The sequence below is a fragment of the Martes martes genome, assembly GCF_963455335.1.
Source record: "Martes martes genome assembly, chromosome: 13".
Classification (NCBI taxonomy): domain Eukaryota; kingdom Metazoa; phylum Chordata; class Mammalia; order Carnivora; family Mustelidae; genus Martes; species Martes martes.
In genome coordinates this window covers 92,289,659-92,310,642 of record NC_137901.1, presented here as the reverse complement: position 1 = coordinate 92,310,642, position 20,984 = coordinate 92,289,659, and the positions used below count along the sequence as shown (strand labels likewise).

General features: G+C 54.6%; 1 protein-coding gene across 3 annotated transcripts in view; it reads right to left on the bottom strand.

The window, feature by feature from the left end:
- Positions 1–20,984, bottom strand: part of SFSWAP (splicing factor SWAP) — a 66,552-nt gene that overhangs the window by 33,201 nt on the left and 12,367 nt on the right. For all 3 annotated transcript variants that reach the window (XM_080821819.1, XM_080821820.1, XM_080821821.1), the window contains exons 5-10: positions 19,387–19,612; positions 18,379–18,485; positions 17,822–17,954; positions 2,922–3,159; positions 1,575–1,706; positions 716–809 (exon numbers count right to left, since the gene is read on the bottom strand). In XM_080821819.1, coding sequence (XP_080677945.1) covers positions 716–809; positions 1,575–1,706; positions 2,922–3,159; positions 17,822–17,954; positions 18,379–18,485; positions 19,387–19,612 — 930 coding nt within the window. The remainder of the gene's footprint in view (positions 1–715; positions 810–1,574; positions 1,707–2,921; positions 3,160–17,821; positions 17,955–18,378; positions 18,486–19,386; positions 19,613–20,984) is intronic.

Genomic DNA, 20,984 nt, shown 5'->3' with positions numbered 1-20,984 from the left:
GCTGCACACGAGTCGTTTTTTGCTCAGTCGGAGCAATTACAGAGAAAAGCCCGAAGAAAGCCACTGATAAGAAGCAAGGCCTACATCCGCTACCCAAACAGTCTGAGCAAAACGTCAGGGCGCCCATGGAACTGGGGGAGCGGAGCAGGAAAGAGCACACAAGGACACAAGGAGCAGCACCCAGCGGGCCTCAGGGTCCCATGGGGGGACGCAGCAGTGCAGCCGGCCGCCCCCCCCAGGGTAAAGGCCCCACCATGGACAGCGCCGCGCAGCACCGGCGTCGGCCAGGAGCCCACACGCTTACAGTTTGCCTATGGACGGGGCGCTTAATGCAAAAGAAATAGGGAACGTGGCCTCCACCAAGAACTGTTAAAAATAACAGCCAACCAAAACATTACATGCTTCAAGAGACAGGACTCTTTGTTTAGAACACGTTGATCATCCATGGACTGCACGGGGGTCAAAGTTTTCTAGGGATGCCAAACACAGGCTTCCACTCTGAGAGGCAGGAAAAGTTAGAGACTGCACGTGCTGAGCACGACCCTCCAAGACACAGTACGGCCAGAGAGCCCTTCGTTAACATCCCGAGAATAAGTACGAACTATTCCCGCATCTGTGCAGCAGCGACACAGAGGCTTCCGGTCTCCCCGGCCCCTGCAGAGGGGAACCAGCACTACCCCGCCCCTCCCCCCTGCCAACCCCCAAAGACGGGTACCTGTGCGCTGTCGCCCCCTTCCTTCTGGAGGAAGAACTGCTTCTTGAACTCGTAGTAGGCGTTATACTGGTGCCATGGCTGTAGGAACTCGAACCTAGGAGCAGAGACAAGGCGAGTCGGCTATGCGGACACGCAGGGCACCTACCGATGGCTCGCTGCGAGCAGACGCCGTCCCACATACTCTCCAACGACTAACTCGAGCCAGTTATGGCAACAGCCGTGTGCAGTAGGATGGCTGGATCCTACCCATTTCTTGGACATGGGAGACAGAGGCACAGGAGGTCCAACGCTCGTCTGTGGCCATGGAATCACACGTAAGCGGAACCCTGTGCTGATGGCTTCTACCCGAGGCACGGAACGTTATTTGATTAAATGGCAGACTCTTTTCCCTGGTTCTTTGTTTTGTGTTTCTTTATAAATACGCATCTTTTTTAAACTGGTATTTTTCTACCTAGCGCATGTATTTTTTCAGTTTTTATTTTCCTTCACTTGGTTACCGTACAGTGTGACATTCGTTTCAGGTGCACGGGGTAGTGACTGAACACTTCCATACCCACCCGGCGCTCATCACGACAGGCACCTACTTCACCAGTCCCCACCCCCTAAATGGCAGATTCTCGAAAAGCAGGAACCAGCCCTGTTTTAGGTAGCTTGAACATTCTTACTTAAAAAAAAACAAAACAAAACAAACAAAACCCCACCACACAGCTGTAAGTAATTCAGCAAAATAATTTTATGTAAATTTATGTAAACACGTGAGGATTAAAACATTAAAAAGAAAGGAATCATGTAGGTAGACTAAAAACAAGCTACGTGAGACGCCACGCGCACGCATCTGCCCCCATGCTCCGTCCCTCACCTCTGGTCGTTCTTGGCACGAACGCTGGTCTCGAACTTGAGGCCGTTGCGAGCCACGTACTCTGCCAGCTTGTCAATCACGGGCTGAATGTCGGGGGGCGGGGGGATGATGGCCGCCACGGGGGCAAGTGCACTGCGGAGAAGAGCTTCATCACACTCATGTGCAGGGACCCCCCCGAGACCACCAGCTGGCCAACCAGTGCGGTGTGGGGGGCTCTCAGCGTCCAGGGACACATGCGCGCACACACACACACACAAACACGCACACACGGAGGCTCTGAGCACAACTTCAACCACAAAGTCAGTTCCTTGAAAAGAGACCAAAGTATCATTTGCCAATGATAAAAATGGGGTTTTATGGAAAATAAGACTTAAAACCACGAAAACAGGTTCATTTCTGCCCCTAACGTTTCCCTGCAGTGATAAGCCAACTCTTAGAAGCAACCAAGAATAAGTCACGCACGGAGTCTTTCACACGTTAAAACAGAGGACGTGGCCTTCAACGTGCCCCTTCCTCAGCACCGTCAAAAGGGAAGTCCTAGGGGCGCCTGGGTGGCTCAGTGGGTTAAAGCCGCTGCCTTCGCCTCAGGTCACGATCCCAGTGTCCTGGGAACGAGCTCCGCATCGGGCTCTCTGCTCAACAGGGAGCCTGCTTCCTCCCTTCTCTCTCTGCCTGCCTCTCCGCCTACTTGTGATTTGTCTATCAAATAAATAAAAATTAAAAAAAAAAATCTTAAAAAAAAAAAAAAAGGGAAGTCCTTGCAGGAACACCCAAGTGTTCAGTCCAATTTCAACCACAGGCACCCGGGCCCCTGACACAGCGCCCACAGCGCGCTCCCCTACTCTGCAGACCCCGGACGCTGGCGTAAGGTGTGGGGGCCCAGTCCCTGGTCCACTCTGCTTTTGTTCAATGCCCAGCTGGCCCGGCCGCCAGCACCCACCTGCCCACGGCTTGTGGGAGTCACTTCCGTCAATTTTATAAATCCTGCACTTCTCGCACATAACCGCAGTGTCCCTTCCGCCTGACTTTACGAAGTACTGCCCAGTTGAGATGGTAACACCAGAAAGGCCAGCTGCGGGGGATCAGGGCGGCATGGGTGCTAAGGACCCAGAAGTTATGGGGGGTGGTGGGGTGCTGAGGATGTGAGAGTTGGGGGTGATGTGGGGTCACTGGGAGTCAATTTTCTAAGTGTTTACGTCACGATGATTTCCGCTGCACTATCAACTCCGTAACTCCGGTATTTGGACGCTTAAACCCACAGGTGAAAGAGACCCTACACGAGACCCAGATTGAAGACCCCAAACCAAGAGCCCAGAAGTGCCAGACGATGGGCAGAAGTGGGCCTACCTTGTGGTGATGGTGGTGGTCACCCCGCTACTCGTCTCTGCTGTGGTTGGGGGGGGCGGGGGCGTGGTTCCGGGGGGCGGCGGGGCAGCAGTCGTCACCCCGGTGGAGCTGGGCACGGCCACCCCGGCAGGCAGGGTGCTGTAGTAAGTGGTCACGTCGACCCCCGGCGGGGGAGGCGCCAGGCAGTAGGTGCCGTCGGGCAGCATGTAGTAGCTGTAGTACATGGCGGCCACGGTCGCTGTGGGAAGACAGGTGCAACGTCACTCCAGCCATCAGCAACCGCACCGTGTTCTAGAGATTATTCTAATACAAGACAGGCAGCCCCGGGGACACGCGATTTGGAGGAAGCAGGCAACGTTGGGACACACGCCCGGGGACACGAGACAGCGAAGGGGCAGTGAACGTGCTGACGAGAAGCCCCCCTCCAGCAGCAGGTGCCGACCAGGCCGATGAGCTCATGCCGCTGAGCGCTGGGCTCCTTTCTTGGTTATTCCGGGGAAGCCGCGCTTCCCTCACATGTCTGTGACGCTGTCTGTGCTCATGACCATACACGGCCCCCCTCCAAGATGCCCAGCAGTGGGCCTACCACACCCCATGGACATAGGTCGCTGGGCACCCTGCCATCACAGACAGCGACGCATGACAGTTTCCTACGTAGTTGGAGCACATGTGCAAATATCTGTAGGGAAGCAGCCTACTGTTTCAATAATTAAAAGTCCTATCAACTTATTCATCTTTTTTTTGGAAAATTTTTTTTGGAAAACCAGCTAAATCACAGAAGATTCAGTGATCCAATTAAGAATTTTATCTCTAATCCTCTTACAGATATGCAAATGGTGCCAACTACACCAAGATTTAATTTCCTTTTCATTGCAGAATGGTGAAAAGAATTTTCCAAGTAGGGATTTCATTTTGAGGGCACCCGGGTGGCTCAGTTGTTAAACATCTGCCTTCGGTTCGGGTCATGATCCCGGGGGGCCTGGGATCGAGTCCCACATCGGGCTCCCTGCTCAGTGGCAAGACCCTCTGCCTGCCGCTCCCCCTGCCTGTGCTCTCTCGTACTCTCAATCCCTCTCAGAAGAAAAAAAAAAATTTATTTTGATTTTCAACGAATTCACTTTTAAATAAGAGCATTTATCAACAGCAGACGCTTCGACCCCAGTTCCCAGTGACGGGTGCTCTGCAGGGAAACAGCAGCAGGACGGCAGCTTGGACAGCTCGGCCCCTGCCGTCCCCCCAAGGCTGGACCGATGCACAGGTGACCGGGCTGCAGGCCCACCCACAGCGACGCGCTCTGTTAGCTGGGCGTGAGCTCTCGGCTTGCTGTCCTTGCTAAGTCACACACCAACCTCGGTTACACATTCACAACGACACCCTGAGCTTTCACAGTCAGACACGTGGCCCCGGATCCAGTCCGCGTGATCCCTGCGGGAGGCCGGGGCCCATCCAAGACCGCCGGCCGGAGGCAGGGGCAGCAGGGACGGCTGGAAAGGCACGTTCACTCTAACCCAGCACAGAGCACGTGGTGTTCGTCAGATGGACAGACGGATGCAGCGGTTCCAGTAGAAGCTTTTCCTAACCAGGCCAGGTGCTCGCTCACAAGCCTACGCCTCTGTCAGATGCGCTGTCCTTGCGAGAATGCAGTTAGAGCTCCTACCCACTCGCCTTCAGGCAGTCACGCTACCGGGGTCCTTCTTCTCAGGCCCTGGCAGAGCCACCCCACAGAGGAGACAACACGGCATCGGCGAGAACAGAGCATAACCCTGACCCGCCTCGGAGAACACCCATATGCAGCCCAGGGTCTCCGGGAGAGGGGACGGGACCCCTGTTACCGCCGAGTCCAGAGTGTCACATCTCAGTGGAAGGACAGACACTCCGTTCTTGTCTGGGACGGTCAGCCTCCTGCCCGAAAGCAAGCCAAAGCACATTTTAAGTCACGGCCACAACCAGTGAGCCATGTGAACGCATAAAAATAGAAGAGTTTACCAGTTTTGACTACCGGTGTAGGTCAGGCATTCTTCGTGTTAACAGAAATCAGCAAATGGTTTTCAAAACCGAGCATCGTGCCTTTGGAAAGTACTTACATGCAGGCTGGCCATCAGTCCATAGGACTCTCCTGAACCATCCATCATGTTAAATTTAACCAGGGTTAAAGACTGCTCCTGGCAAGCCGGCAGACTCGCTCAGGGACCCACGCTCAGAACCCGGGAAGATGCTGGCTGAGATAGAGCAGAAGCTCTACGAGCACAGCCGAGCTCACAAAGAGGCGGGAGATGCGAGCCCGCCCAAACCTGCTGCGCCCTGGGCTGGTCTGCAGGGGACCCCGGCAGGGGTCCCGCGGAGCCGGTGTCCCCAGCCACCCAAGCAGCCAGTCTCTACCCTCTCGACAGCCGTGCAGTGAGCCTTCCAGCAGAGTCTTCATCACGGCAAAGGCAGACAGGAGCTTGACAATCTCCGTTTACCTAAAAATAATGCTGCCGGCCAGCCCACACGGCCGCCTGGTGAGATGCGGGGCGGCTCGCCAGCCAGCAGGCCTTCCGGAGCGGGATGCACGTGCCACATGGGTGAAATGGGTCCCCTGTCAGCAGGATCCTCACTTTGAGGATTGTCAGGGATGAAACGCCTCAGGGAGAGGGTCCTTTCTGTCCCTTTCCCCCAGCTCCGGGGGCTGGGTGTGACAGTGATGGTGACCCGCAGCCTGACACACAAGCCTCGCCTGTCCCACCACCGCTGGATCCCATTCCCGAGAAGAGTGCCTCGCTCCCTCCCCTCTGACACCGGGACATCCCACAGTGTCCTCCACAGGACACGGCCCCCTCCCGCCCCCCCAGGCCGACTCCAGGGGGCACTGCGAGGTGCGAGGGCCCCACATCTGAAGCTTAGTGGCAGGCAGCGGGCACAGCCCTGGCGCACGACAGGCAGTCGCCCGGCATTTCGTGAGCGCAGCCAGCTGACAGCTGGGCCGGGAGCCTTCCCAGATGCTCCGTTTATGCGCACATGAGGCCTCACTCGCTTATACAGAGGCTTTCGGAAGACCAGGGCTCGACGACATTACAGACCCTTAAAAACGACTGTCAGAGCACGTGGGTTTTTTGTACACGTGCCTTCCCCCCAACTCAGAGACAGTCACCAACACCCAGTTTTGAGAATCGCTGGGCCCGACCACAGGCAGGGCGGCCAGAGGCCTGGTGCTCCAAGACCGCGCTCCCTTAGTCGTCGTCGTCGTCCTGGCGGGGAGCAGGGTCCCGAAGGGCCGCAGCCGCTCTCTCCTGCACCAGGCTTCAGAGACCTCACACCCCTCACCAGGCTCACTGCTCTCCACACTCTAGGTCGAATTTCTGGGAGGCGGGTGGGCTTTACAGGAAGTTGGAGGTGGATGGCTGGTCAGCATGCGGGGTGCCACAAATGCCTACTCCAAATGAATCCAAGAGAGACGTTTCCACGGGCACCTACATCTCCTAAGGGCAGACACAGCTGCCAGAAAACAAATCCAGCTGCTTCAGAGCGGAAGGCGCCTTCGGGAGCCCCTCCTTCCCAGACTGCAGCTGGTCAGAGATGGACGGAGCATCCTAACGGGGGGCGGGGGGCAGAGCAACACACCTAATTCCCTTCCAAAACCCTTCTATTCAACTGGCTTCCCGCAAAAATCAGAGTCAATTTACTGATACTTTACGTGCTCTTCATCTCATGTACATTTAACTCCCAGAAGAGAACGCTGGCGTTGAAAGGGTTCAGGGCGGGGCCGGTGAGCAAACCTTTCCGCGTGAGCTGGCCTGAGAGCCAGGCCGGGGAAGACCAACAGCGCGCGTGTGCCCTGAGCATGGAAACAGCTTCACCGAGGGCCGTGGAACCAATCCACCTGACTCACACAAGAAGCCGGGAGGCTGGAGTGTGCCCGGTGGCCCCGGGGCCTGGACTGAACTGTCTCACCCGTCCAAGTCCAGGTCCTCCAGACGGTCCTCCCCATGCGCCCGGGGGGCCTTCCTAGTGAGTTTAATGGCTTTGAACCCTCTGCGTGCTTGAGGATTCCAGAATTCCTACCTCCAGCTCTGGGCTGCCTTGCACATTAACCGCCCACTCCACTCTCCCACTGGGACATCTGATAAACAATTCGCTCGGGTCCAGATCTGGATCCCTGCCTCTTCCCGGCACAGCCACTCTCTCAAGGAGTGCCTCCTGCTAGAGGGTCAGCTGCACCACTCGCTCGCTCCCTGCCCCCCAAGACCCCTGCTCTAAAGCTCCAGGAGCACTGCCTGCACCAGGCAGAGCTGCCCTCCCAACCCCGAAACCCTCCCCTCTCCCCCACCCAGGCCTAAGCCACATTCCCTGCCTCCTGTCCCACCGCTCTCCCATTCCACTCTCCTCAGGCCTCTGGCTTGGAGGGCTTCCCCAACGACGTCCACCGGCACGGTGACCTGCTCTCGGGCACTCCATCTCCACGATTTTCCATGGCGGAAGGAACCTCATTCACTGCCAATCCCAGCAGGGCGCGAGCACAATGCCCATCTGCTCAGTGACCACGAGTTATGTGCACAAGGATGAGACGTGGGATGGCGGGAGGCTTCTCGGCAGTAGCGAGGGCCCCTAGGACACGGAGGCCCAAATCTTCCAAAGCCGGAGGGACAGTATCCAACCGTGGTTCTAGGCCTGTCCGAACTACCACAAGCGAGAGCAGAATGAGGGCACCTTCAGACACTTGAGGACTAAAACATCTGTGCTCCTGCGTACCCCTTCCTGTGTACGCCACTGGAGCATGAGCTCCAAGAGTGCAGGAGTAAGGCATTCCCGCGCCCCAGGAAACGCAGGCAGTGACCCCGGCCATTGGCGAGAAGCCAGAGAACAGCGGGCTGCAGGCTGCGAGCACAGCCCCTTCACATGGGCGCGGGGGCGAGGGGGCTCAGCAAACAGCCGTGGATGTCGCCGGAACGCAGGCACGACCCACAACAGATCGGAGCGCGCACCACTCTGAGAGTGCCCGCAGGTCACCCGCTGCGTCCGAAATGACGATATGCCGGGAGAGGCAGCCCACCACCCGGCGGCCCCGCGGATGCCAGGCCGGGCACTCACGGCGGCTCTGCCTGGGCGACGGCCTCCAGCAGCTGACAGCTGGGGCTCCGCGAATGCAGGCCGTAAAGACAGGCCCCAAACTTACAGAGGAGTCAGGGGAGGAGACTGAGGAGTAAGCCATTTCGGGATCCTTCTGTGAATTTCGATTATAAAGTAGAGATTTAAGTCTATCAGTTCAAGTCACAAGTTATCAGAGACGAAACACTTAAGGTAAGTAAAATTTGGGGTGTGAGAGGAGCACAAATGAACTCAATTACCACCTGTAACAGCAGGAAGATAACAGAGAAAATCTAACCCAGGGAGGATAAACCCTGAAACAGCAGTACAGACCCGTGACTTAGAGGCGCAGGGTAACCACTAAGAATGCAAAGACAAATGGCTGAAAGTAAATACTGTGAAACAAGTGTGGGGGGTTCGACAAATACTTCTCATAAAAAGCATTTGTTACATGACTTCAAAGTGTATTACTTTGACTCAAATAATTTTAAAAATATCTTAATTACAATCAGAGAGATAACGAGCGTCTGACTTTCCACCGCCCCCTGAACGCCAGGGAGGAGGCCCAGAAACAGCCTTATTCCCGCTCCTCTTCAAGGTATTACTGCGTGTGTCCATCCAGCCACCATTACTAAATACGTCCTTGCAGGAGAGAGGAGTCTAGGGGCTGGAGGCCCCGCAGTATCCATGACAGACCAGTCCTGCCCTCCTGCTGCTACAAGTGAGGCTATAAAGGAAACCAGATGAGAAACAAAGTAAGCTCAGACACGGAGAATGGCCAAGACAACGTGAAACCCTGTGAGAAGGACATGAATTGGGGAAGACCATGAGCACAGCCAGGGGAGGTCTGACCTCAGAGGACAGTGTTTCAGGCCAAGGAGGAGCCTGTGCAAAGGCCCTGTGGTCAGATCCCACTTAGCACATTTCAGGAACAGGAAGAGCAGACTGGGGGGCAGTGGAGGTGAGTTTCTGGAATCTAAATGGGATGGGAAACCACAAGGAGGTTCTCAGTAGAGAGATAATGACACAGGGTTCACCTTCAGGATCACACTGGCTGCATGGGCTGCAGGAAGGCAGCACGAGGACCGGGGGCTGTGGCAGATGAGGCTGCTGACAGTCAGCGGCTGAGACCACGAGTGGACCTGGTGAGGAGCGCCAAACTTGGGGGGAAGATCCTGAAGGAGATCCCCAAGGGCATGTAATGTGATCACACATGGGTGTGAGGGACTAGGAGATTCGCAAGGCGCCCGCTGCTCTGGCCTAAACTGGGGGTGTGAGGGCAAGTCAGGGGTCCTGCTACAGAAGCTGCGGATTCAAGACGTCTGCTGCCCAGCCCAGGGGCGACGGCAAAAAGGCAGGGAGGCAGGGGCTACAGACACAGATCTGTATCAACAGGATGTGAGAACACTTCCCAAGAATACAAACAACATACTTGAGAGCTGAATTTTACCAAAACTGGTCTTTGCTGTGAAGGATTTTCATATAAAAAGAAGTCAATAAAATGAAGACATTTATATTCAAGTAAGGTCTCTCACTAATTCTGGGATAGAGCAGGAGTTGGCAAATGTTTCCTACAAAAAGCCAGACAGTAAATATATTACTCCTTGTGGACCAAGAGGCAAAACTGGGGGCATGATATACTCAGAGAATAAGAAAAAATCCCACACATCTTTTAATTGATGAAATTCCAAACATAATAAAAATACCTGAGTGGTTTTTTGGGGGATACAGGTGTACAAATGGGAAGAATGACAGTCTTTTCACAAAGAACGACATTTCACTTAACTGGGGTTCAAAGCAGGCTGTAAAGATTGGTCGCACATACCCAGGCAGTGCCGGCCCCGGCCTGCAGGCCGCCGCCCACCTGGCAGCTTCGTTCATGCTAGCTACACCTCCCTCCCCTCCACAAACTGGAATATTTGTTTCTGTTTTCCAAAAGTCACACTTTCTGACTCTTCTAACCAGCGGTTAATAACTTCAAAAGCATATTCAAACCTACGGAAAAGACACAGGAGTAACAACTGTCCTCAGGCCCACCATTATCTGGGTTTCCCTGTATTCCCTTCCCTTCTGTGACCACACATTCAGGGGTTCCTGAGACATGGGTGGATTCTGGAGAGAGGATGGGAGGCGTATTCCCAAACACTCAGGGGTCTGATCTCCGAGTTGGGTTCACAGTCATCCGGTAAACACACAAACGTGCAACACTGCAGACAATTTCCCAGAACACAAATGAGGTTCCTTTACCCTACACTTCACACTCAAGCTAAAGCTAGACTTCAGGGCGCAGGGTGGGGAGGGGAGGGGGGAGCCACCGGGTAACAGAAGTGACTGCACAGGCCCTGGGGGCAGGCACAGCAGGATCACGGCCCTCCCTGGTAGTTAAGAGCTGACAGACCAGGGTCAGAATAAGTAATTTTCACGGTGATCTCACCATGTAACATAAAACTCTACAACACTACCTCTTCTTGGGGCGCCTGGGTGGCTCAGTGGGTTAAAGCCTCTGCCTTCGGCTCAGGTCATGATCCCAAGGTCCTGGGACTGAGTCCCTCATCGGGCTCTCTGCTCAGCTGGGAGCCTGCTTCCTCCTCTCTCTCTGCCTGCCTCTCTGCCTACTTGGGATCTCTGTCTGTCAAATAAATAAATAAAATCTTAAAAAAAAAAGTCTTTAACAGGTGCCTGGGTGGCTCAGTGGGTTAAGTGTCTGCCTTTGGCTCAGGTCATGATCCCGGGGTCCTGGGACTGAGTCCCTCATCGGGCTCTCTGCTCAGCGGGGAACCTGCTTTTCCTTCATTCTCTCTGCCTGCTGCTCTGCCTGCTTGTGTTCTGTCAAGTAAATAAAATGTTTAAAAAAATTTCCCCAAACAAAAGGAGACTTGTCTCAGTCACCAAAGCCTTAGACTATGAAAATCTGAACGGCTGCTGCAATGACAAAGAATGTCACCTGTTCAGCTGGAAAACCACCCAAACCCGCAGTTTCGCTCTACGAATACAGGACTCAGGGATGTTCTGCCAGTGTTTGAAAGCAATCGCTCTCTTTCTGGCAAATAACACCTTCTTCTAGAAAGGCTGCTTGTCTCCACCCACTATGTAAAGCCTTCATCAGTGACCCTCACACGGCAAGTTTTGAGTTTTCAATACTGTATTGGGTTGGCAGCCTGTTGTATCGAAACAGGCTCTAGAGAGTTCTGGGTGAAGGAGCGGCTCTAGCGCGGGGCCTGAACCGCGGGGCGCCTGCAGATGCGTGGGGACGGCCTGCCGACTCCCGGCTCAGCCGCTCCACACCCCCTTGGAGGCATTTTCAGAAACTCACAGGAGAGCCCAAGACGGGCTTTCCGGAGAAGGCAGCGCTTGGAAAGGAAGACCAAGGGTCTCGGAGGCAGCGGGAACAGTGTCGAGGAAGCACCGCAGCATCGGGTAAAAGGCTCGGACAGAGCTGCCGGCGTGGGCAGGAGACGACCAGGAATGGGCGCGGAGCTGTGTGGCCCCCACAGCCCGGCAGCGACCACCACAGTCTGGACGAAAACAGAACGCACGCAAGCTCGGAGTTTTCGGAGCCGCAGATGAATCTGGTGAGAGAGAATTCCACGGAGCACAAAGGAAAGGAAAGCGAGCCGCCCGAGCCGGACGGGGCCCGAGCGGGGCTGGTACCTGGGCCTGCCGCCCGCTTCCGCACAGCCCGGGAGAGCTCAGAACCGTTCTGCATTTCAGCCGCTGAAAACAAAACAGAACGTTTCAAGACACAAATGTCCTCTGGAATTTAAGTCCGGGCACCCGTGACCCCGGTCTGCTGCAGCCCAGCCACGTCCCCTCGCCCTCCTGCCGGTGCTTGGCCCACAGAGACCGGGGACCCGCAGGACCCAAAACGTGACATGGGGACCTTCCCAGCAAGTCTACAGACCGCGCTGTGGCGCTGCGAGAATGGAGGCCCCAAACCACACCTTTCCGGACCAACACATTTTAGACGGCAACGGACTGAAGAGCGTGAGTGAGAAAACTGGTCACTGACATGGAAGGAGACGGACAGAGACGGACGGACCCATGAGAGAGACACAACGGAAAACAGCTTCCAGGACCCAGAACCGAATCTCCAAGGGGGGCAGGACACGCTCCAGGACAATGGGGAAGTGTGCGTCAGGTCACCAGGCATCCAGCCAGAGTGCACCAGGCCCCCGGCGGCAAGGTGGGGGAGTGGCCAGCCCCTTCCTCTTCCCAACAACGTCCAAGTCCAGAGCCCTCTTGGCAGTGCTCCTGGGCTCCAGGCAACGGGACGGAGTACGGTTCTCTCCGCCACAGCGCTCAGCGATGGGACCGAGCTCCGAGAATGGCGGCCAGGGGCAACGAGTGACAGCCAAGCAGCTAACAACTCTACACGGCTGGTCGGTGGCGGCAGCCGGCTGGGCCAGGAAAGGCCAGGCTGGATGCTAGCTTACAAAGTCGGGGAAGGGAGACGCTCCCCAGAACTGTACACCCAGACCGGCTTTCCTGTCTGCACCAGGGCAGGAGGCACTTCTCGGGCACGTGAGAACGTGTGAACAAGACCCTCACGACACGGGTCCGCGAGGCCCGAATGCGCAGAGGCGCCCCGGTGGAAGCCCAGCCCTCAGGAGCGAGGCCAGCCGACCGGGGGGCGCAGGCTGCAGAGCCCGCAGCGGCACGGCTCACGCTCTCATAACACAAACACAAACACCGCTTCCTGAAAATCTGGAGCTGGGGGCGTGGAAAGGGAAGGGATTTAGGAGTATTTTAATTCCCTCCGGTTTCACAGTTAATTAAGAACATCTAAGATAAAAACAGAACTTTTTAAAAAACCTACACTCTCAATCTCTTTACATGTTCTAATCTCCAGAACAGAACTCTTGATGTACGGAAGAAACTTTTATCTGAAAATCAGCAACCACTTCCCTTTGATTTTTGATTACAGGGTCTTCTGCTAAACTCGAGTAAAATTTAAAAAGCTTACTTCCACTTTAACACAAATATTTCTCTCTGTACGTCCAACCTTCTAATCCCTACTCGGCACAAAGCTCATCTTTGTGTTCCCGGCTGGGAGCTTCCCACTCTCCCCTTGCCTCACCACACTCACGTCAGTGTTTCCCACTGCATCAGGGACGCTCCCTCATGGTAAAAATGTCTATTTCTGGGTGGTGGAATCCTGGGTAATATCTTTACTTTCTTTCTTCCATTTCCCTTCACTTACAATAAAGGCGTTTTTTTAAAAAAGGGTTTCAAAGGTAAACAAAGCACTTCAAGGTCATGATTTTGCAGGAAAAAAGAAATGCTACGAACAACCCCAGCAAAATCACACTTTAAAAAAACAGCAGAAACAAGAAAATATCTAGTCTAGCCACCCGATACGGTTCAATTTCACTTCAGCTATTTATAGAATGAAACATGAAAAAAAAAACTGGGTTGGCATTTTATTTTTAAAAAACTGCATGCAACACCAGTGGGCAATATTTCAGTATCACTGTTTCCTGCATAATTAACTGTATTTACAACCCTCTTCAGCAAAGATTTACAGCTAAATAGCAGGAGAGAACCAAATAACAGAAAATGACTGTCAAGCTAATACAAGCGAATTGTTAGTTTTACACGTCTCTATTTAAGGATCTTTTAAAATAATTCTTTCCAAATAAAAACAGACGATTTTCTTCCGAGGATGCCTCTAACCAGGAAAATCTCTCACTGGAAAGAAGTCAATCCCAAGTACTGGCCCGAGGGGATTCTGAATCACGGGCTAACAGAAAGAATGGGAAAAGCTTGGTGACTCCGGCTCTGATGGGCCCTGTGGGCCCCAGGCTCCTGTGGGAAGAGCTGACAGATGGTGCTCAGACTGCACGTTAACAACACAGGCCTGCAAGAGCCCCTCAGGGTGCTGGGGTAGTCTCACAGAATCGTCCCACCCATCCTTGTGCTTTTTCTGGGAAGGGGACAGTCACCAACACAGTCCAAGAGGCGCAGCCCGGCAGGCCACGCAGCGGGTCCCCATGGAGCCCCACTCCTACAGGTTATCTCCCACCTGACCTGCTGGAGGCGCTTCCCTCCTTCTACACCTGCTCCACCCCTGGCCCCGCCCCTGTGCACGGACCAGGTCCCCTCCGTCCTCTCTGGAGGGCATCCTCTCCCGAGGGCACACGGGGTACGTCAGTCTCCCACCAGCACTAGAAATCTGGCTTGTGAGGACACTCCCGTAGCCCCTTCCTCCCGTGCGGGTCCCAGGCGGACAGAGGCCACCAGCCCACCCGCACTCACTCCCGCCGCGGCACAGGTCCCACCAGCATGGCTTCTCTGTAACCTCTCCCATCACGAAGGACTTCAAGCTCACTGGTGTCAAATAACACTTTCAACAGCCCAGAAACCCTGACTGCACCCCAAGGCTTAAACTTCTCGGGTTCGCGCGTGCCGCCCAGGGCCCAGAACCGTGCTGCATCCTGCACACGTGCGCTGTGGTGTGGCGCGACGGCGACCCTGGCTTGCACTCCCCGCGGGCCGGGCTCTAGAGCCAGCAGGAACGATGCCATTCGGGGGAGCCGCGAGGGGAACCCTTGGAAAAAACTGCATGGCCATGTTACCTCCCTGAATTACTCACACGGCAGTCTGTGTTTCTGCTGCACATTTTTCTCTCCCATTTGACTATAAAAGCTGTTGGCGTGTTAGACTCTTCTGCTTCCTCAATCAGTTTTTTTCTCTTAGCAGAATCTAGTCATCTGTTGGCTTAAAGAACAGAATCCTTCGCTGGTTAAAGTCTCCTGACTTCGCGGGGAGCTGTCCATGCAGCACCTCCGCCTGGAAGCTGCCAGGCTGCTGGGTCACGGCGGGGCTCTTCCCCGGGGACCCCCTTCCTTCCAGACTGCCTGCATCTCCTTCCCCACCCATTTCTGAGCGCGGGTCTCAGGGCTCTGGCTCCCGAACACTCTGAAGGCACCCTTGGTTTGCGTGTGGGGTGAGCCGGTAACAGGACACGCTGCACCCTAGGGCCGGGAGGCTCCTCTCCGGCAGGCCGGGCCTGTTTGCCCAACAGAGCTCTCCTGTGAAGTGATTTCTTCCACAGAAGCTACCGTGATGACATATTTAATTAAAATTTATGCAAATGGATGGAAGGACAACTGCTTACAAGACTGCGCAGAACCAGGGAAGAGAACGGGGCGTGAGAGCCGTCACATCACAGATGCCACCCGAACTCTGCTCTGGGCGCTGGCACCCCTCACCACACAGCGTACAGCGTGGAGTGGGGCAGCTCGACACACCGTCCCAGGCAACTGGCCAACAGCCCAGCTCGTGTCCTCGTCGCGAGATGGTTCAGGTCTGCAGGCGCCACTTCTAGACCGGTTCTTAGCACAGAGCTGGTTTGAACCCCCACCTCGTCAGGCCCCAAGAGGTCTTCCCTGTAACATTTCACGGACTGCCTGACAGGACTCGTTTCCCTTCACTGTGCCTCCTTCTCAAACCTTTCGTATTCTTGCTTTTTTTTTTTTTAAGATAACCATAGAATCTACAGATGAAAATAAACATCTTTGAAAACCTGAGTACAGGTGCTCACACGTACTTGTACTGGGCCTTTTCCTGGAAACTGGATCAGTGTGTCCAGCCGTCCAGGCCTGCTGCCTCACCCCACGAGCCCTGGACCCTGGACCGTGGCCGCTGCGGCGACCCTGGGGCTGACGCTCTCGCAGTCCCCACGAGGCACGGCCCCTCTCCCTCTGCATGGCCCGGCTTCAGAGGGCCCGCGCTCAGGCATGCAGTTCTACCCCGTCTGCTGTCCGGTTTCTGGCCATCCCCACATCGACGGGACGGCTCTCGCTCCGGCAACAAGGTGTCTGCCTGAAGTGCGGACACCTCGCAGCCCGCCTCTCTAGGCAGCCCCGACCTCCGCTGAGCACAGACTCTAGAGCAGCCCCGGGACGGCCTGTCGCCCTCGCGCCCGCGGCCCCTTCCACAGCAGAGGCTGCCTGTAAGGCGATGTCTACAAGCAGCACCCACGGGGCCATGTGTTTTCTTGGCCTGCCGTGCATTTTTTACAGAATATGATCTCATTGCCAACACCTGCAAATTGAGAAAGTTCACCTGAACGTTTTAGATTTCTTGCTTCTCGGCAAATGCTGGCACCCGGTCCCTGACTCTGGCACAGCCGCGACGCACGTGTGAGCTGCCATGGGTCCTGTCAGCGCTGTTCTTTCAGCTCTTGGGTTAGACAGCTGAGCTGGGAGGCTGAGCACCAGGCGCGAGTCCCAGACACCCACCCGCACCCGCCTGTCAGGCTAGGGCTGCGTGAGGAGGCGGGCGCTAACTGGCGCCTCCTGCTGGAGCACTCCCTGGGGGAGGGGGGCTGGGGTCCCGGCAGGGAGTCGCACCTGGTGCACCTGCCGTTTGTCCGAGGAGGGACTGGCATCAGTGGGGCTCTGCGAGCCCACAGGGAGCCCAAGTCACAGAGCAACCACTGGGCCAGCTGTGTGGCAGGGTCCCCCCACCCAGTGCCATGGGGGCAGCAGACATGCCGCCCGCCACCACCCTGGGTGCTGAACAGCATGTGCTCCATGACACAGAGCGACGATCTGGTGATGGTCACCTGCCCCCAAATTTCCTCTCTTCCATGCCAGACAGTTCAACAGCTCCACAGATCTAGTGGATGCACATGACAAGGTGTTTAACTTGCAGAAGTTCAATGACGGGTGCGAAACAGGAGAACGAGGAAGCTGAGGGATGGTCCACTCAGCCAATTTCTACGGTCACTCCTGGCTCCCACTCACCTGTGGGGCCCTGCCGTCCACAGAGCGCTCCCCGCCGTGAGCACTGCAAACCCCCAGTCCTTCACGAGGCTCTTTCAGGATACGCGCATTAAGTTCCCTCAAGTCACTGACCTGTAAAGCCTGCAGATGTCACTTTGGCCCATCAGTCACACATGGCCACAGGCCGCGCCAGGACAGGGGCGCAGGAGGGCCTGGCTACTCTTTCGGACAGACACTCAAATAATAAGCAGCCTATGTCTTAAAAGAGAATTACTCTCCGGATGACCTCTCGCCCTCTGATGGTGACGAGCTTTACAGATAGATCATCCGATCGGATCTGCCAGGGCAGGACCACGAACCCCCGCAGCCACCCTGAAGCCTCTGCCCTCGTTCATTGTTAACTTCTGAGTAACTTTAAAAAGATCGGATAAAGAGACCGAGCTCCAATACTTTCAAATGATTACTTGAACAAAACCTCAAGATTTGCCTTCCATGAATAATCTTCCGGTAATTAAGAAGACAAAAGGCCAGCAAGCAGGCTGGACAGGAGGGAATGTACAAGCCGGAACGCTGAGGCGCACATCGCACACTAGCTTGAGCTGCGTCTTTTGCAGGAAAGCAACCATGCAGACAGCACTACAGCCCGCCAGTGTCCATGCTCCTTGGGCTTCGTAACAGAGCTTCGACTTCAGTTAGGGCCGTGGCATGTCTGACTCCAGCCCCCACCGCAGGCCGGGAGACCACATGACACTGTCCTGTCTGCGAGGGTCAAAGGGAGGCACCAGGCATGGCTTCTTGGGTGGGAGGGGCGGGGCGCCCTTCCAAGAAGAGCAAAGTCCCCAAACACGTGCTTTCTGCCCTCGCCCTTCTTCTTCACCCTTCCTGGAAGGCACGGCTGACACTGGACACAGAGCAGCCATCTGTCACCATTAGGACGCACGACAGGATGACGCCACATACTGAGGACCGCTACCCACAAAGACCCAAGGGACCGAGTCCTCCCAGCACCTCCACCAGCCCCGCACTGCATGCACGGCTGTCGAGCGGCCCGGCTGGGTTGGCGGCACAGCAGGCCACGGGCCAGGAGGCGCACAGCGAGGTACTCACAGTCAGGGGCGTACTCCGCCTGGGAGGGCTGCGCACTGCCGTCTGCCGAGGGGGGGGTGGGAGCGGGGCTGTCAGCCTGGGCTTTACGGACCAGCGCGGCAAGGGGGTGATCCGGGTCCACCACCTTCAAAGGCTGCAGACAGAGAGGATGTGTGGTCACATCATTCCCGTACCCGGAGTCAGGGAGAACCCTTTTGTGGCCAAGAAGGCTCAACTCAACCACAGGACACAGTGTTTCAGAGCATGGTGGACGTGCTTCAGGACACGCAGAGAGCCCGAATGACCGCGGCCATGCTCTATGTGGCTGCTCATGAGTCCCAGGGGAAGCGAGGGAACACATGGCTTCCACCTTCTAGTAACCACTCGGGAAAGGAAGGCGGGATGGCCAGGACTATACTGCCACCCATAAAGTGTGAGCCACCAAGCAAACAACAAAAATGCAAAACAGACTTTGATGATGATAAAGTAAGATACAAAAGAAATGGCCGCTTCATGATTTCCCAAAACTAGACTAACACCAGTTCTGTTATGGCATAAAAATCACAGAAGATCGAAACCTTCATCAGCTCCTCCAGGCGGTTACACTTCTTGGAAGCGAAGAGAGACGGGTGCAGGTAACTCCCATCTCCTTCATCATCGTCATCATCAGAGCTGACCCCCGACTCTGGAAAGCAAAAGCGTGTTTCAAGATTCTGGTGTGTGGGGAGAGACAGGGCACAGATATGTGATGGGAACACTCAGAAGCAGACAAAGGCGGGGCTGCAGGCAACCGTGCGGCAGTTCTCCACCCAGAAAGCACCCCTGGGGAGCAGCCCCCGCAGCACTACCGCCCCACGCACGAAGACAGGCGTGCGCCGTGGGCCCACCCAGCATAGCCGTCCAGCATCGCCTAGTCTGGGGCCATTGTGTGTTAATTTTTTAGAAAAATGGCAAAACGTGCTGATGGATGAAAGGTAGAACAAGGCAACAGATACTTTAGAAAACTAATGGACGTGAGAAAATGAGATCTGTAACCAAGGTTTGTACAAATGAATCTGAAAATCACGTTTCCACGGCAGACACATACAGACTGCTGTCCCTGAACGTTATGCAAAAGTTACTTGGCTTTTGTGGTAAGAATTCCCAATTTAGATATTTAACAAAAACAACTGCTTAAGGTAGACATGAATAAAAAAGGGAGAGTAGAACTAACTTCCATTTTTGTGCACATGTTACTTAACCTCAGGCCCTAAAGCCGCGGTGCGTGTATGGCGGGAACCATCCCAGGAGGCAGATTTACTCTTTTCTCCGGGAAACGTGAAACAGCCAAAATGAGAGGAAAAATTTCCAACCCAGATGACTGTGTTCTCTGATAGCACCAATAATTAACTATATTTCCCTGTCTCTGGAAATAATTAAGAATCTAGTGTGTTGTCAAGATTTCCTCAAGGAGAGCTTCACCCCATCCTAAACCCCAGCAGCAGGTTGGATGAATGCCACGGTGGTAGGCCACACGAACATTCTGGAAGCCCTGCTTCTCCCCAGCACAGGCCCCATGTCCACACAGGACACACAGTCTCACATACTCTTTTTCTCCTCGCTTCTGTTTTCTGCCAGCACCGTATAGCGTCCTTCTTTCATGGCTTTCTGAATGAATTTGTAGTAGGGGTTGAGGTAGTGATCAAAGCGTAGAAAGTCGAATTGAGAGTTTCGGGCCTGCTTGGCTTTCAGCATTATTTCAAACTGTGCTCCCTGTTTACACACGAAATTCGCCGTGCGCTCAATGATAGCGTGCATCTTGGCTGTTGGTGGCTATGGAAAAACATACATATTCACATGATCAATTTTTCCTCTTTTTCACTGGTCACGTGACTTAAAACAGAAGAAAAACCTCGTTTTACTGTCAAATACATGAAGTAAGAGACATTTCAAGGAGTGCCGGGATGGCTCAGTTAAGCAGCCGACTCTTGACTTTGGCTCAGGTTATGATCTCAGGGTCCTGGGATCGAGCCCCATGTAAGGCTCTGCACTCAGCGGGGAGTTTGCTTGTCCCTCCCCCTCTGTTCCTCCCCCAACTTGCATTTTCTCTCTCAGATAAATAAAATCTTTAAATTAAAAAAAAAAGAGAGAGACCCATTTCGGTCAGAAGAGACCCATTTGAACAGCCCCTGGTTGGTTCCATGACGCTTTGGTCTGTTTCTGGATTCTACAGTATCTCACGGGGAGAAAACTCACAGACCAAGGCAGGCCACTCCAGCTTTGAGCAGAACTGACTCGAGGCAACCTTTTTTTTTTTTTTAAAGATTTTATTTATTTATTTGACAGATAGAGATCACAAGTAGGCAGAGAGGCAGGCAGAGAGACGTGGGGGAAAGCAGGCTCCCTGCTGAGCAGAGAACTCGATGCGGGACTTGATCCCAGGACCCTGAGCTCATGACCACAGCCGAAGGCAGAGGTTTAACCCACTGAGCCGCCTAGGCACCCCTCGAGGCAACCTTTTTTATACCAGCTCACTGTACCTCCACATTCAACAGGTTCCGTCATGGGGCTGGCGGCTGTGAACCCTCAGAAGCCGTATGCAAATTATGTGCATGTGCATGATTCTAGGGAGGGTGTACACATTCACCCAGTTTCTCAAGGGTCTACACAGCACTCCTCTTGCCTTCTGAGCCGGGACTAGATTTCCTAGCTTGGGAAACAGCCTTTTTGGGCATCTGAGGAAAGCCTCATGCTCTCACCTGCTCCTGCACCTAACTCACCCCCACACCACGTGGGCACGGTCCGGCCACAACAGGGAGGGTCTGCCTCACCCGTGGGAACAGAGGGCACCACCTTGCTGCCTCCAAGTGAGGTTACTACCAGGAATCAGACCCTGCCAACCGGTTTCCTGACCAAGCCGCGAAGTTCCTTCCGCCACGTGACACGCGTGGCACTTCCCACCCACCAACGGAGCTCGTCAGACCAGACGCTGAAAGCCATACTTCAAAAATACTTCTAATAATAACGAAGAGATTAACACTTAGAAATTACATGCAAACAAAGTGGGAAATTATTCATTAAAAATGGGCAGTTAAGTATTCAAGATGCTTTCCATAATTCCAGAACCACATCCTTCATAAAATTTAAATGCCTTAATTCTCAAATTTAATGCCTGAAGTGATAGTCCTTCACACTTAAATAGGAT